This window comes from Saimiri boliviensis, chromosome 17, assembly GCF_048565385.1.
Source record: "Saimiri boliviensis isolate mSaiBol1 chromosome 17, mSaiBol1.pri, whole genome shotgun sequence".
NCBI classification, from domain to species: domain Eukaryota; kingdom Metazoa; phylum Chordata; class Mammalia; order Primates; family Cebidae; genus Saimiri; species Saimiri boliviensis.
The window spans coordinates 25,111,047-25,128,263 of record NC_133465.1 but is presented as its reverse complement, the minus strand read 5'-3'; the positions used below and the strand labels follow the sequence as shown (position 1 = coordinate 25,128,263).

General features: G+C 56.0%; 1 protein-coding gene across 1 annotated transcript in view; it reads left to right on the top strand.

The window, feature by feature from the left end:
* The window catches only part of TMEM132E (transmembrane protein 132E), a 65,748-nt gene extending 49,418 nt beyond the window's left edge, over nt 1-16,330 (top strand). Inside the window, exons 2-9 of the mRNA XM_010343630.3 lie at nt 3,338-4,268; nt 5,738-5,884; nt 6,170-6,362; nt 7,158-7,301; nt 9,740-9,945; nt 11,834-12,122; nt 13,035-13,226; nt 14,175-16,330. Of these exons, the coding sequence (XP_010341932.1) occupies nt 3,338-4,268; nt 5,738-5,884; nt 6,170-6,362; nt 7,158-7,301; nt 9,740-9,945; nt 11,834-12,122; nt 13,035-13,226; nt 14,175-15,230 (3,158 nt within the window). The 3' untranslated portion in view covers nt 15,231-16,330. The remainder of the gene's footprint in view (nt 1-3,337; nt 4,269-5,737; nt 5,885-6,169; nt 6,363-7,157; nt 7,302-9,739; nt 9,946-11,833; nt 12,123-13,034; nt 13,227-14,174) is intronic.
* The last annotated feature ends 887 nt before the right edge of the window (nt 16,331-17,217 follow it).

Below are 17,217 nucleotides of genomic sequence, written 5' to 3'. Positions count from 1 at the left end.
TACTTTAGATAAATGATCAGACAGATGTCCCTAAACAAAGCTTGATGAGAGAGAGGAGAGAGAGGGGGAGAGAAACATGTGACTATCAAGGGGAGAAAATTCCAGGCAGTGCAAAGGCCCTGGGGTAGAAACATTGTCTTAGTATATTCCAAGAACAGCAGATGGTTTGGATGATCCAGGATCTTGGTTTTGCCAGACCAGCTCCTCCCTGAGGGGCGTGGGGGGATTCAGGCGGGGCATGCAGTCACACTTCCCCCAGTCCCTTCCTTCATACCCCTCTGAGTCCGGTGCCCATCTGGTGGTCCCTGCCCCTGCTGTGATTCCAAGGAATCCAGATGGTCAGCTGTGAAGTTGGAACAGTGAGAGAAGGCAAAGGGACTAAGTGCCACTTAGAGCAGCTCTGAGGTCTCCAGGGGATGGATCGCCCCTCCCACCCTGTCCCTCTCCAGCCTGGATGGTGAGTACTGACAGCTCACTGACCACAGCTGCTCTTCTCCCAGCCCGGAGGGATGAGCACGGGGCTCCGCGTCGGCCCCAGCACTCAAAGGCCCTGGACATCCCCATACATGAGCAGTGCCCCTGCCTTGGGCTGCTCTGCAGGTCCCAGAGGATGTCCTGTCCCTAGCCTTTCAGCTACTCTCAACCTCCCTGTGAGGGGGGAGGGACTGATATCACCACCGCAATTTTAGAGGTGGAAACTGAGGCTCAAAATGGGAAGCAACTTGCACAGTGAGCCTGTGGCAGGGAGAGGCCTTGCACTTGAGTCCTGAAGCCTGTTCTCTTGCTTGCTGCTGCTTCCAAAGCAGGGTCCAAATGTGGACCCTGCATTTCCACACGTCAGCCTCGGGGCCAGCATTCTCCAGGCTGCAGGGACACATTCCGAGACCTCAGGCACCAGCCAGAAAGGCTCTCTCCATCTCTGCAAACAATTTCCTGTCCTCATTTGGACTCTGCTGCACACTGCCAACCCACCATCAGCTCCCAGCGTTTCTTGTCAATGATTTCCCCGGTTGGTCCTAAGGGCTGCTCGGGTCCTCCCGAGCAGAGCATGCCATAGGAGTGGTAAGAGCACATGCCATGCCTCTTAAAACAACTGACCCCAAAGGCCTTTGTCATGCCCCAAGCCTGTTGCCTTATTTTAAAGGATATTGACACCAGTGCCTCAAGAGCAGGGAATTTTTAGTTCACTGCTTTTGCGAGGAACTGGATGTGGATGTTTGTGAAACTGCCAAAGTTTAATTGACAGTGGTAAAATGATAAATATTCATTAACTGCAAGTAATGTCTAGAACTGACTAGGAGTCTTCTCTTTGGGACGTAGGTCTCTGCAGATAACTCAGTGTAATCAGCTGTGATTTGTTGAAGGCTTGCTTGGTGCAAGGCCTGGTAGGTAACTAACTCCTGCAGAAGGCAGGATGGGAGGTCTTCTCAGAGAAGGGCAACGCTCTGAGGAAACTCCCAGGAGTTGAGGGAACATCTGGGAGGGCTTCACGGAGGAGGTAGCATTGGAGCGGAACCCTGGAGGAAGATTCAGATTTGGATGTGCACAGATAGGAGAGAATCTAATGCAGAGGGTGCAGCATGAGCAAAGGAGGAGAGATAAGGCAGCATCCGTGAGTGTGAAGGACAGTGAGTTGTCCAGTTAGGCTATCAGCAGGGGACTGGGAGGAGGAGTCCTAGGAGAAAAAGGATTTTGACACCATGTGTAGGGGCCCTGAATGTCACACTCAGGTACAAAGAGAGTTTGGATTTTATTTTGCGAGCAGATGGGAAAGCTTCTTTGATAATACACACATTTGTGTTGTTGCACAATTTATAAAGTGCTTTCTTATTTGATTCCCAAAAACCCAGCAGCCTGCGAGACCAGCATTATTATTACCAGTGTCCTGATTTTAGAGTTGAGGAATGTGACTGGGGAGGTTCTTGGGGAAATCCAAAATAAGATCTCGAACCTCAAACCTCCATTTGGGTCCTTCCTGTTCCTTGGCAGTGTCCAGCAAGTTTTGAGCTTGCAATGAGGCAGGCAACAAGGTCTGATTTGTGTCTAGGAGAAAACCCACTCTGGCTGATGTGTGAGGGAGGAGAATGCCAGAGGAGAGGGGGAGACCCTGTTGGCCAGTGGTATGTCGCCATAGTGACGGGAGTAAGGCCGGAATAAGGGCAGGAATGGAGGACAAGGGGGCAGCCTAAGGTGGAATTGCCAGAACTTGGCATCTTCCTTGGTGGGTGGGGAGAGGAAGTTAAGAGGAGGGAGGAGGCCCATGTTTAGGTGTTGGAGACTGAGGATAAAATTCCCTGTTTATGTCGTGTGTGGCCAATGGGAGAAGGGAGATCTGGATCCCTGGGGACCCTACACCAGCTAAGACAGCAGGTACAATACTAAGGAGCTTGGGTTTGAGAGTCAGGGAACCCCAGGTTTGAGACCCATTGCTGGCGCCTTTGCCCATGTGACTTAGCCACGTTACTTACGTGCCCTGCACCTTAGTTCATTTATCTGTAAGATGTTAGGATTGGCACTCAAAAAGGAAGTTACTGATAGAAAACTGGTTGCGTGGATGGAGATCATAATACCCACCTCATCGGGAGTTGGAGACCAGCCTGACCAACATGGAGAAACCCCATCCCTGCTAAAAATACAAGATTAGCAGGTCATGGTGGCACCTGCCTGTGGTCCCAGCTACTTGGGAGGCTGAGGCAACAGAATCGCTTCAACCCGGGAGGTGGAGGTTGTGGTGAGCCAAGATGACACCACTGTACTCCAGCCTGGGCAGCAAGAGCGAAACTCTGTCTCAAAAACTAAATAAAATAAAAAAATCATACCTACCCCAAAGCTTTGATCTGAGGATGGAATATGCTAACGCCTGTCCTGCACTGAGCACAGTAAAGCATAAACAGGGATCACAGGGACTCTTCAGCACCAGAGTCCACTCAACCCTTTATGCACATGACTTTGAAAGTCCTCACAATGGCACTTTGAGGCAGAAACAATTTGTATACTTGTTTTATAAGTGAGGATGCTGGGGACAGAATCTCATGAAGGTTCACCACCTTGTGAAGGCGATAGTAGTAGCTTTACTCCTTTGTCGCAGGTAAATAAATGGAGCAGTGGTGAGAGGGTAATTCACATGCCACCAAAGGGAGTGCCAGGCTTGGAGCTCGGGAAGCCTGGCCTGAGCCAGGCTCGGGGCCCACTGCAGGATGGACAGCCAGGCTGAATCTGCCCAGCTGGGAGAGTGGGCAGCCCTCTGTGGGGTGGGAAGGAGGAGACTGGGGCGCTCTGGGGTCCCAGCGTGGCCTCTCCTGACCACCCTGGGCCTCTTTCCTCTGTCTGTCCCCAGCCTCCGGCCGCTCCCACCCGGCCAGCCCCAGCCCGCCGGGGCCACAAGCCAGCCCGGTGCTGCCGGTCAGCTACCGCCTGTCGCACACGCGGCTGGCTTTCTTCCTGCGGGAGGCGCAGCCCCCGTCACCCGCAGTCGCCAATGGCTCCCTGCAGCGCTCCGAGCCCTTCGTGGTGTTCCAGACCAAGGAGCTGCCGGTCCTCAACGTCTCGCTGGGGCCCTTCAGCACCAGCCAGGTGGTGGCGCGGGAGCTCCTGCAGCCGTCCAGCACCCTGGACATCCCCGAGCGTCTGACGGTCAACTGGAAGGTGCGCGCCTTCATCGTCCGCACGCGCGTGCCCGCCTCGCAGCCCGTGGCCCAGGTGCTGTTCTACGTGGCCGGCCGGGACTGGGACGACTTCGGCGTCACCGAGCGGCTGCCCTGTGTCCGGCTGCACGCCTTCAGGGATGCCCGGGAAGTCAAGAGCTCCTGCCGCCTCAGTGGGGGCCTGGCCACTTGCCTCGTGCGGGCAGAGCTGCCCCTGGCCTGGTTCGGACCTCCTGCCCCGGCCGCGCCGCCCACGGCCCGCCGCAAGTCCCCGGACGGGCTGGAGCCCGAGGTGGCGGGGGAGAGCCAGCAGGCCGAGCTCTACTACACTCTCCACGCTCCCAATGCGTCGGGAGGCTGCGGGGGATCCCGCCGGGGGGCCGGGCCCGGGGTGGGGGCCCGGGCGGAGAGCCCTACCCAGCACCCTCTGCTGCGTATAGGGAGCATCAGCCTGTTCCGCCCGCCCCCCAGGAGGACCCTGCAGGAGCACAGGCTGGACAGCAACCTGATGATCCGCCTGCCGGACCGACCCCTCAAGCCCGGGGAAGTGCTCAGCATCCTCCTCTATCTGGCCCCCAACTCCTCCTCGCCCTCCAGCCCCAGCGTGGAGCACTTCACGCTCAGGTAGTAGGGGAGATGGGTGAGGGTCTGGCTTCCCTTCGTAGATCAAATGCATCCCTGACTCCCTGTGGTTGGAGGTGGGGGGACCTCCCAGCTGGATCCCTGTCCAGCATCCTAATCCCAGGTCTGTCACTCAGCACTTGAGCAACCTCAGGAAGATACCTCACTGATTGGAGCCTCCATGCTCTTATCTAATGGCAGCAAACATTCCGGCCCCCGTTTCTAGATCTCATAGAAGTGGCATAATGGTAAAGAGGAAATATCAGTTTCACAAGCATAGATATCCAGAATAGTAAAACTGGAGAACTGGGATTAGAAGGGCCCTTAGACATTGTACAGACAAGGAGACTGAGGCCAAGGAAGCGCAATGGGGACCAAGAGGAGCCTTTTGGGTGGGAGCCAACAGGAGCGTGTGTGTGAGTGTGTGTGTGTGTGTGTTGGGACATTTGCCCCAGTCTTAGAATTGGGTGAAAAATTTTCAGAATCCCCAGCTTTCTGTCCTTCTACGCCTTGAAAAAGACACAGTTTGCAAATTCAAAAATGCCTTAAATTGTATCACATCCCCCCAAAACATAATATTTCACCGTAGGAATCTATGGTTTGAGTTAATGTTGGGTGACTCTGACACCCACCAAAATGCTTCCCCACCCCCAGGCACTCTGCGTGACCCGAAACATCACCATTAGCCTGCAACTTGTTTAAATATTTCCTTCTCTCCTCAGTGTCCTACCTTCAAGTTTAAATACTCTTGGAAAGGGTCATGCCTAATTCGGTGACACCAGACTGTGAACATAAGTGAAATCAGTCATCAGCGATATTGGGTTGCATTAATAGGAGCAGAGCATGTGGAATTAGAGAGGTGGCAATCACCGTTAGCCAATGTTCGTTAGAGTGCAGCTGAAGTACTGTATTTAGTATGGGACACTTTGTCCAGTATCCAGAGGAGAGCAACTGACTGTGAGGTGATTTAGAACTATGGCAACAAACAATTGGAGGAAGTGAAGGAAAGAAGATTCAGAGAACGCCTACTCACCTCGCCAGCTTTTTGAAGAACTACTACAGTTAAGATGCAGGGGAACTGTTCTCTGTTGCCCAGCAGACCCTGTGGCTATTTTAGTTCAACTATATCCTGGGAAGATCTTTCTAGTTTTCACTGGCTTCCTGAAAAAGGAATGGGATGTGTGCAGAAGTAGTGAGTCCCCTGTCACTAAGGCATGCTAGTCGAGATTAGGGAAAGACTTGGCAGGGATATGGTAGAAGATTGCAGCTTTCGGTGAGGGTCAGAGTTTGCAGCTATGTGATACCAGGTTCCCCAAATTCATCTGAAGTATTCTTCTGAAACATCCAGGACTCAGAGTAACTTAGCTCATCTGTTCTCCTTCCCCGCAATGCAGCCTAGCGGTGGTGGCCAGGTGGGCGGCTTTGCGTCATAGCCTGACCCTCTCCCTCTTCTTCCTCCCACTTTGTCCCAGGGTGAAGGCCAAGAAGGGTGTGACCCTTCTAGGTACCAAGTCACGGAGTGGCCAGTGGCATGTGACCTCGGAGCTGCTGACTGGGGCAAAGCACTCAACAGCCACTGTGGATGTGGCCTGGGCTCAGGGCACACCCCTCCCCCCCTGGTGAGCCCGAGGTGGCACATCTACCCACCTCTTTGCAGAACAGCCATCTGAGATGGGTGGGGAAGCTTTGGAGGAGGCAGCTGGGCTTGCGGGGCTGGAAGAGCTGGGGCTTGGTCAATGGGGTCGCTGAGGTCCGGGCCCCTCAGATGGGCTGGAGAAGGCTCAGAGGGTCCCATCTGGCAGCTGCCGGGGAGGGTTGGGGTCTACACTAAGGGTTTCTGAGCTCCTGGGCTACACCCAGCCCTTCATCTTCTGCTCTTCTTCCCCCTCCCCCAACCCTGGCAGGGAGGGCCAGGGCCCCTTGGAGATCCTGCAGCTGGACTTTGAGATGGAGAACTTCACCAGCCAGTCGGTCAAGCGGAGGATCATGTGGCATATCGACTACCGTGGTCATGGCGCCCTGCCTGACCTGGAGCGGGCGGTCACCGAGCTGACGGTCATTCAACGCGATGTGCAAGCCATCCTGCCCCTGGCCATGGTGAGCGGGCAGGTGACTGGCTCAGCAGATGCCTGGGTCAATGCATGCATGCACATTTGTGTGACAAGAACGTGAACCACTGAGTATATGTACAAACCGATGTGGGTATATGTGACACTTCCTGCCACACCCAGGTATGCCTGTGTAAGAAGGTGTATGCATCTGTGCTATATTTGTGGAGCCATGAGGACAGCAGATAATCGGGGGGACAGAGGTGGGAGATGTCACCGTGGAGGGGCCACTCATGGGAAGCTTGCAGGAGGAGGCAGCAGTGCAGTTGAGTCTCGGAGGTCACCTGGGAGGAAGGGCTCTCAGACATGCAGGGTGTGTCCTAGGCAGCGCATTACTTGGGCAAAGGCACAATTTGAATTGCACCTTTTTGAGCAGTTTGTTCAAAAGAACAGTAGATTTTCAAAGAGGGTCCTGGAGTGGTAGGGCTGGAGTGATTGCCTGGGGCCAGCCCAGGGCAGCTTGAATGGCCAGGCAAGTGTGTTAGACATTACTGTGTGAGTCCTGAGAAGCTGTTTAAGAGGAGATGGCACAGGCCTGGGGGAGGGTTGTTTCCTGGCTGCACAGTGAGGTGGACCCTGAGGTTCCTGCAAAAGCCCAAGTGAGCAGACCATCTGAGAAGGAGTGAGAGGCAGGATGGAGGCCTGTCCCCACACACGTGCAAGTATCCCCCTGGAAGGTTGTGCATCTGAGGAGTAGGGGGTCCAGGAGCCGGGGCCATGGCTGGTATGTCCTAGGACAGAAGGGGACCACAAGCACAGCCCCCTTCCCTTCTCCTCCCCGCAGGACACAGAGATCATCAACACGGCTATTCTGACGGGCCGGACAGTAGCCATCCCTGTCAAGGTCATTGCCATCGAGGTGACTGGCCTCATCCTAGACGTCTCTGCCCTGGTAGAATGCGAGTCTGACAATGAAGACATCATCAAGGTAGGCATCCTGGGAGGTGGGGACCCTGGGGAAGAAGCCCTAGGCCTTCAGGAGAGTGGAACCTCAAAACCAGAGTCCAGGTGGCTGAGTTATTCATCCTCTGAGACTGAACTCATGTCTCCCTGTGCTGGGACCCCTTCTGTTGCGGCAGCTGCTCCATCCTTTTCCTCCCACAGCACTGGCCTTACTGCATCCCAAGCTTCACCACGCCTCTGTGAAAAGGTTCATTCCCAAGTCTGTTGACTCCCATGGTATACCCTCTTCCTGCCCCTGGATATTGCTTTGACCATTCTGGGAGGGCTTCCTGTAGGAATATGAAACAGGCCAGAGGGGAGAAGGCAGTGTCAACAGCTTGAACTCAATCTAGCAAGACATTATTGAACCCTAGTGTGTGGCAGACACTTGGCAAGGTAACAGGAGGCAGGTGAGGGAGAGGATCCCTCAAAGACCTGCCCTGAACCCAGAGTGCGAGTGATCAGATGAAGGCAATGGAGCTCAGGGAGAAGACTCAAGACGCACGTGAGTTAGGCCAGGCAGGAAGGTTGTGTACTGAAGGCCCCATTCCCGGCACACACGCCTAGCTCCTCCAGCTCCTAAAGGCTCCTCTCAGCCATGAGCTCCCACCCCCACAACCCCCGCCCCCCGAGTTCCTCCCCAGGGACCTGCTCTGGTCCCAGGTCCTCCCCAGCCCAGCCCACATGACAACCATCTGACTCAATGACCCAGTTAGGCCACCTCCCCAAGAGGGCTCCAGATTCACTCCTTGAACAGAAATGAGAAGCGAGTGGGAAGAGGAGGCAGTGGAGTGGGCAGTGGTGTGAGCGGATGTCCAGCCCTGGTACCTGTGGGATGGGCCAGCTGTTCCCTGTGCCACCCTCCAGCAGGCACCAAAATCAGATGATTAGACAACTAAATCTGTTCTTGTTCCTGTAAATAATTCAGCTTGGAGGAGAGCAGGAGAGTTGGGATGCAGGTGTCCTCCTCCTGCTCGTTCTCTCTATGCTTTGCCTCTGGGTCCCTCTGAATCTGGGGAGCATGGGGCTCACCTTGTCTCTTCATGATCCAGGAAGGATGCCTTCCAAGGGAGCCAGGGTAGGTGGTCTAGTACCGCCCCCACCCACCCCCCCACCCTCGCCTCCACTGTATCACCCTCTTCAGAGAAGCCTCAGCGGAACTGTGGGGCTGTCCACTGCTGGCAGACCTGCTCCCAGGGGCCCTCACCTGGCACCTTCTCTGCTACTCAGACTCCCCCACCCCAGCCCCAGAGCAGACCAGAACCAAGTCATGCTGGCTTTGATACCAAAGGGAATTGGAGAAGATTCTAAATGAAACTGGTTACAAACCTCGATGAAATATACTCAGGTCCGTATGGAGTTTGCCATATTCGAATTGGAATTTGCAGGTCTGCAGATGGAATTGTTTGCCTTCCAAAGTGGGAAATGAGCATTTCTGTCAGGGTTGCTGTCCCATCCCTCCACCCACTCCTGTGAGACAATGATGGGAGCCGGCAGGGTTTGGGATGCCCCAGGGGCTCATCTCCATGGATGAGCCATAGTCCCAGTGCCCCTGGGTCCTTCCAGGGCCTTCAGGGCACCTCAGCCCACCAGCTGAATGATAGACCTCCCACCAAACTCAAGGCTGTGCACCCACGGACGTGCACCAGCATGAGCACCTAGGTGCATGTACACACAGGATCCAGGGTGCCAGGTGTGTGCGTGGGCGTATTTAAAACACAGAGCCATCTGCATTTGCCCTAAAGTACTGGCAGTGACACCTCTGTGAGTGGGCACAGGTATCCACCAAGATGTACTCAGCAGGCATGTGGTTTCCATCCAGGGAACCTCTAGGAATGCAAGTCGGTATCCAGGTGGGCAGGCAATTACAACAGCCACATCCGTTGGTGGCAGCCATCCACCTGTCTGTGCTTGGGGTTCTCTGGTCCCGAGTTTTCCTCTCCCATTCCCTCACCTCCACACCTGGCCTAGCAGCCCCCCCTGGTTGGAAATTAACTACCCACCCATTCTCCTGGGGCAGCCATGCCAGAGAGGCCATGGAAGACATGGGCCTGCCCCTCGTCCCCATCTCCTCCGCCTCAACTTCCACTCTGCCCAGTCAAATGCCCATGTCCTTTTCTGCATCGTAGAGGACTCTACCTGCCAGACCCCTGGCTCCAGAGCTCCCTCAGTCCTGCTGGGGGAGGGGAGCCAGCCCTGAGAGGCCCCTCACCCTGGAGCCTCCTCCAAAGTGTGGCTCTGACAGGTCAGGAACAGCCCCTGTAGAAGCGTTTGCATGTTGGCTCCTCATTAAGGAACAAAAGCCTCCCACAGAGGGCACAGAGGCAGGGATGGAAGCCAAGACTCCCAGAGGAATCAGTGCCTCCTCCCCTGCACTGCCTCACAGGAGGGCAAGATGTGCCAACTGTTCCTCCTTTCCCCCAGGTATCCAGCAGCTGCGACTATGTGTTTGTGAGCGGAAAAGAGTCTCGAGGGTCCATGAACGCCAGGGTCACCTTCCGCTACGACGTGCTCAATGCCCCCTTGGAAATGACAGTCTGGGTCCCCAAGCTGCCCTTGCACATTGAGCTCTCAGATGCCCGCCTCAGCCAAGTGAAGGGCTGGAGGGTACCTATCCTCCCCGACCGAAGGTAAAGCCCCCCCTCTTATGGCAGATATTTGGGATACTCATGGGTGGATACAGCCTCAGCCCACAGTCTGATCTGCAGTTGGGCATAAGGCCCTTGGTATACACAGCCTGTAGGTCCGATGTGCAGTCAACAAACTTTCATTGAGCAGCTACTGTGTGCTAGGCACTGGCAAGTGTTTGAGAGATGGAGTGAGTGTGGCCGTTGCCTAACCCTGCCATTCTCTCAGTCCAGCAGGGGAGAAAAGCATATGAATGCCACAGAGCGTGGTGGTAGGTGGGAAGCCCTGTGTGCAGGGAATCAAGTGGCACAAGGAGAGAACCCCCTCTTCTTCCAGGACAAGTCAAGGCAGGCTTCCTGGAAGAGGCAACTCTTGAGCTTAGTCTTAAAGGATGAACTGAAGGGAGTTGGCTGGGGAGACAGAGTAAGAGAGCAGTCAGGCAGACACAATGGAGCAGACACACCTGTACACATGTACCCCAGCCTGGGCACACACCAAGGCCACAGTAGCAAGTGCGTGAGTACAGGTACATTCCGACTCATACCCAGGCTCCCTTTCGGGTTTGGAGGCTCACGCACCTGGGTGCCCATATGTGGGGCATATATGAGTGTACTCACTGCATTCCAATCACCCCCTCAGAGCTGCTGGAGAGAAAAGCCCAGCAGGAAAGAGAAGACAGGAAAGTAACAGGCAGCTAAGAGCAGGAGGCGGGTGGGGCCGGCGAGAGAAGCAGGTGGTGAGAGAAACAGGCAGCCAAGAGAGAACTGGGCTGACTTCAACTCAGAGAGATTTGGAAGAGCAAAGGGGTGTAGACCAGTACCTCTCCAACTTTAAAGTGTACACGAATTACCTGGGGATCTGAGTAAAATGCAGATTCTGACTGGGCAGGTCTGTGGTAAATCCTGTGATTCTGCATTTATGACCAGCTCCCGGGTGATGACGATACTGCTTTGAGTAGCAAGGATGCGATGGACTCTGAAGCCAGACAGCCTGGTTTAAATTCTGCCTCTGCTTTTTGCTAGTTGTGTACATTTGGACTACTTAGATAACCTCTCTGTGCCTCCATCTCTGTATCTGTGAAATGGACACAAGAACAGCTGCCGCGTAGGATTTTTGGGAGGATTAAATTAATTAACCCAGGTGAAAACCCTCTGAATGAATATTCTGGTCACTTGATCCTCCAGTACACCAACAGAGCACTAGCTACGGAGAAAAAAACCTGGCTTTCTTGCCAAAGCACACCTTCCTGGCAGTAAACCTCTCAATTTTGGCATCTTTTGCAATGTGCATAGACTGAGAATTTCCCACATCATCCAGTCCAGGTTCTGTTTTACTTCACAGGGTATCAATGTGTCTCTCTCATCTCACATTTGACCAAAACCAGCAAGACGAAACCAGGCTGCAATTTCCACACCTTGCTTGGAAATACTCCTGAGTTAATTGTCCAAGTTCATCACCTACAGGTTCTGCTTTCCACACAACTGCAGGACACAATTCAGCTAAGGTTTCTGGTATCTTACAAAGAGGATCACTTTTGCTCCAGGTTAGAGCTTAGAACAGTGCCAGGCGCAAGCTTAGTGCTGAAGAAAAGGCAAAGGCAGCAGTTGCTGTTAGGATCTGACACCAGCTATTCCTAGGCATGGGTTAAACCAAGAAGAGGCAGAGAGGGACACGAGGTAGGGTCAAGAAGGTGCCTTTCTAGGAGAGGAAAGGCTGGGCCTCCTGGCTCCCAACATAGATAGAAGGCATGAGCCACAGAGATGGCTTGCTTTTGCAGAGCTTCCCACCACAGGGAGCTGGGAGGAACCAGCAGGGCAAGGGTGAGGGGTGTGAACTGTCCAGGTCAGAGGCAAGGTGAGAAGCCTTCAGCATGGCATGTCCCCACCCCAGGTCAGTCCGGGAGAGCGAGGATGAGGACGAGGAGGAGGAAGAGCGGCGGCAGAGTGCAAGCCGTGGCTGCACCCTGCAGTACCAGCATGCCACCCTGCAGGTCTTCACCCAGTTCCACACTACATCGTCTGAGGGCACCGACCAGGTGGTCACCATGCTAGGCCCAGACTGGCTGGTGGAGGTCACCGACCTAGTCAGTGACTTCATGCGGGTGGGCGACCCCCGAGTGGCACACATGGTGGACAGCAGCACGCTGGCAGGGCTGGAGCCAGGCACCACCCCCTTTAAGGTAGGTATGGGCTCTGTCCCAGCACAAAAGGGCAGTGCCGGGAGCCTTATTTACCTGTGGGTACAGAACCCAGATGTTCCCAACCCCAACCGGCCCCCGGAACACTCTTCCCTGCCTGCCTCTTGTCTGAAATTCCACATCAAAGCTCAAGCTCTGTTAGCTTCATCTTGGTAAAAGGTCTCACTCCAAGCTGTGTCAACCTTTATCAGTCCTCAGCGTGGTGACTCAAGCAGACCCCTCCCTGAGAGCAGAGAGGGGGCATGTATGAGTCAGCCAGTCTAGAGTCCAGGAAGGTGCATCTGGTGATCTAGGAACTCAACCTGGACCCTTCCTGACTTGTTTCTACCTGACAGTGGGGTGCCTGGGTAGAAATCATCTACCTAAGAAATCGTTAAGTTATGATCCATGGGCTAGAATCTGCCTGCAGACATATTTTCTTTGTTCAATTGATCCAAGGTGTTTTATATTGGGAGATTTCTCATTTAAAAAATACGTATAGATTTCTGGTTTCACAAAAAATGAATCTGGCAACAATCAGCTGAAGCCAGTATTGGTGCCTCCTTTACAGGCGAATGAGTTCCCTCCTTTTCCACAGTGCTCACCACTCCCTTTGCCTCCCTGACATTGAGGTTGCACATCAGTTGCTACTTATCACTGTGCAGGATTTGTTTTCCTTCAAATTGGCCCACCTCTCTCATTTGTGTCCTGCCTGGCTCCTGTGAACCTCTGACCCTCTGATGAGCTCTGGACACTGGTTCCTGGTTGCAGAGCTGAGGAGTCCTGCCTCCCAGCCTGTCTCACCCTTCGGGCCCCTCTTCCAGCAGTGCTAGGATTTCTCGCTAGTTGGGGATCTTGGGCAGGCCGGGGTGCTGCTTTCCTGGCTCTCTCCCACCCAGTCCCACTCTGTCTCAGGTGGTGTCTCCGCTGACGGAGGCTGTGCTCGGGGAGACGCTGCTGACAGTGACGGAAGAGAAGGTCAGCATCACACAGCTTCAGGCCCAGGTGGTAGCCAGCCTCGCCCTCTCCCTGCGGCCCAGCCCTGGGAGCAGCCACACCATCCTGGCCACCACAGCCGCCCAGCAGACCCTGAGCTTCCTCAAGCAGGTAAGCTGCTCTGGCTGCTCGGCCCACCGGCCAGGGGTTGGTGGTATGGAGGGAAGACCTGGGGGCTCTGCTTTGCCCTAGCACCAAGAGTCCCCAGTTTAGAGCTCTAGGAAATGGAGGACCTCTGCCTTCCATGCCCTGCGCACCTGCCAGCCCCACGGCTGCATCGACACGGGAGGTCTGAGCAACGTCTTGCTTGCTGCTCTTGCCACCCGAGATGTTCCCTCCGAGGGTCTCCCTCCTGGATTCACAGACAGCTGTCACCTCCGCATCACCCCCAGGAAGTGCCCTCGCCCATCTCTGGAGCCCCAAGTACACACCGTAGGCATAGCCACAGGACAAAAGTAGAAAGGTGCTAGGTGTGAGTCCTGGGGAGTGAGGAGGTGAGCACCAAATACTGAGCTGGGAGTCAGGACATAGGGATCCTCTGTCTCTAACTCGCTCCATCACCCCAAGCCAATCACTTCTGTCCAAGCCCTGCTTCCTCATCTGGAGGGAGGGCAATTCTCAGAAGGTTTTAGCCAACAGTCAGAAGTGGGAAGTGGGTGTGTATTCTCAATGGCCAGTTGTCTGATGGGTGTAAGCCCAAGGTCAGGCCTGGAGACACGAGCTCTTCCAGCAGCAGAAGGGACTTGAGATAAACCTAAGGCGAAACTTACCTTCCGCTCCTCAAGGGGAGAGGGGTGAAATGGACAAGGGCATTCTCAGAGCAGTATGAGGCCTGGATGCCATGGCCTGGGGTTTACCCTCCCCACAACCTGTGAGGAGGATGCTTGCTTGAGCAATAGTTCCTGAGTGCCCGTCACAGGCCAGACACAGTGCCAGAGCTGACAATACAGCAGAGAGCCAGAGACCCTTGGTGCCTGCGTGCATAGAGCCCAGGATCTAGCAGGAAGCCAGCTGAACAAGCTCTTTGACTCCTGTCCCCTCCTTCTCCTCCTCCTCCAGGAAGCCCTCCTGAGCCTCTGGCTCTCCTACAGTGATGGCACCACAGCCCCACTCTCCCTCTACAGCCCCCGAGACTATGGACTGCTGGTGAGCAGCCTGGATGAGCGTGTGGCCACTGTGACCCAGGACCGGGCCTTCCCTCTGGTGGTGGCTGAGGCCGAGGGGGCAGGTGAGCTACTCCGCGCAGAGCTAACCATCTCCGAGAGCTGCCAGAAAACCAAGCGCAAGAGTGTGCTGGCCACGACCCCTGTGGGCCTGCGGGTGCACTTTGGGAGGGACGAGGAGGACCCCACTTACGACTACCCAGGCCCCAGCCAGCCAGGGCCTGGCGGGGGCGAGGACGAGGCCCGGGGAGCTGGCCTGCCAGGCTCTGCGCTACCCGCACCGGAGGCCCCAGGCCCGGGCACCGCCAGCCCCGTCGTGCCACCCACAGAAGACTTCCTGCCGCTGCCCACAGGCTTCCTGCAGATGCCGCGGGGTCTGACCGACCTGGAGATTGGCATGTACGCGCTTCTGGGCGTCTTCTGCCTTGCCATCCTCGTCTTCCTCATCAACTGCATCGTTTTCGTGCTGCGCTACCGGCACAAGCGCATCCCGCCCGAGGGCCAGACCAGCATGGACCACTCTCACCACTGGGTGTTCCTGGGCAACGGGCAGCCGCTGCGGGTTCAAGGGGAGCTCTCGCCGCCGGCAGGCAACCCGTTGGAAACCGTGCCCGCCTGCTGCCACGGTGACCACCACAGCAGCGGCAGCTCGCAGACCAGCGTCCAGAGCCAGGTGCACGGCCGGGGCGACGGCTCCTCGGGAGGCTCTGCCCGGGACCAAGCCGAGGACCCCGCCAGCTCGCCCACCTCCAAGCGTAAGCGGGTCAAGTTCACCACCTTCACCACGCTGCCGTCAGAGGAGCTGGCCTATGACTCGGTTCCCGCTGGAGAAGAGGACGAGGAGGAGGAAGAGGACCTGGGTTGGGGCTGCCCGGATGTGGCGGGCACCACGCGGCCCGCTGCACCCCCGGACCTGCACAATTACATGCGCAGAATCAAAGAGATTGCATAGAGGCACCAGCCGGAGTAGCAGGCACTCCCCCGACGGGGTCTGCGCAGGGCAGGACGCAGCCTGGACCCCGGTTCACACTGACTCTGGGCGGCTGAATTGATTTTGTACTCCCTGCCCCTGCAGCTTGGCTCGGTGCGGGGCAGGCCCCCACCCCCGTGACTGGGCCTGCCCTCGCCTCACACCGTTACCCTCATCTGCCCCCTGCAGGTGGAGCTCTTCCTCCAGTGACGCTCAAGGAGGAAAGCAACCCTAGCCTCTGTTCTACCCTTTCCAAACCTCCTCCCATCTTAAGCAACCCCCTGCCACAAGAGTGAGGCAAGGAGGTCCAGCTTGGGGCCAAGTGGGCCCACGCTGTGCCCCGGCCCTGCCTCCCGTCCCCCCGCCGTCCCCCCGTGCAGGGGGTCCTGTGGGGGTCTTGTGTCACAGGCTGCACAAAGACTTTCCTCAAACCAATATTCAGGGATTTCTGTCCTGCAGGGTGGGGAGGTGGTGGCTGCCTGCCCTGCCAAGGATCTTGCTGTAGATGAAATATGCCGGGGTTAGGGGGACAGTTGTAGCATCTGCCGGCATTCGGGTGCCTCCCAGGACAGGGGAGCTGACTCTACAGAGAGGTCTGGTGCCAAGCCAGGCACCTTCCTGAGTTCTCAGGACTCCCACCTCTGCCCCAGGGGCTTTGGGCAGGGACCTAAAGGGGGAGGAGTCCTGGATCCATCTCTAGCCAAATCACACCCCAGAGCCAGAGGCCTGGGGACCTCCTTGCCTCCCCTTCCCCCACAGCAAGGTCAACACTACTACGCCTTAGCCACCCCTCACCCTGCTGACCGCGCCTTCCCGCCACAGCACAGGGCAGGCAGCTACCTATTCCCCACAAAACGGAACCTGGGAGGGCAGTAGAGGGCACCAGGAAATGCTGTGAGGGACTTTAGGGTGGGCAAAAGCAGAAGGGAGCCAGTGTTGCCCCTACCCCATCCCACAGCCATTTTTCTCTCGGGTTCTACCCACCACTGTGTCAGATTTTTCTTAAATAAATGGAAGCAGTCAGACTGGAGGTGGGGGCAGCAGCTCCCGTGAACAGACAGTACGTGGTGGCTGGCTTTGTCTCTTCCTTGTGTGCATGGGTAACCACACACACACACACTGTGGGCACACTACGTGACATGAGACCAAAACTCGGCTAGACCAGGCTATGGTCCTGCTCTTCCTCCCCCAGCATGCAGGTCCCTTCAGACCTTCTGGAGCTTTGGGATGCCCAGGTCAAGGGATGAAGAATCCACTGATCCACAAATGTGCCCTTACAAAGAGGTGCCTCCTCTAAGGCTCTGTCCTGATTGGCTCAGGGGAAGAAAGGACCAGCCTCCGGATCTGCAGATAAAGGTGTTCTGGGGGCACAGAAAAATGAGCGAGGTGAAAGGGTTGGTGTGCCCACCTGAGTTACTCTAGCTTCCTTCGCTGCCTTCAGCCCACCTCTCAGAGGGAGACCCTCCCTGTCACCACCTCTCAGGAAATCGTCTCTCCCACGTGGGGTTGATAGAGAAAGCCTGGGGATCTACATGCTAGAAGCCAGACAGGAGAGAGCACAGGCATGTTGGGGTTCCCCTCCTCACCAGTGGGCCATGGGCTAGCTGCACCTCATGCCACACTTGACCTATGAGTGTGCATGTGGCCTCTCATGAGGCCCTAGGAGCCCACACCCCAGCACAGGCTGCAACCTAGGGGGCACAGGAGCTCAGCCAAGGCTACCTGGCTAGCCTCCAGTGCCCATAGACAGGTGGCTCTGGCAGCCACATTGGGAAAGAAAAGGAACAGTAACCAGCATGTGTCCCAGGAGCAGCCAGCAGCAGAACTGGGGCTGCACTGGCACCTGCCCAGACTTGCTGTTGCCCACTGTGGAAGGAAGCCTGGCCTCCCACAGTCATCTGCTCAGCGGATGGTGCAGCCCAGGGTGGTTGTGAGGATTAAATAGGATCATGTGCGGAAAGCATTCTGC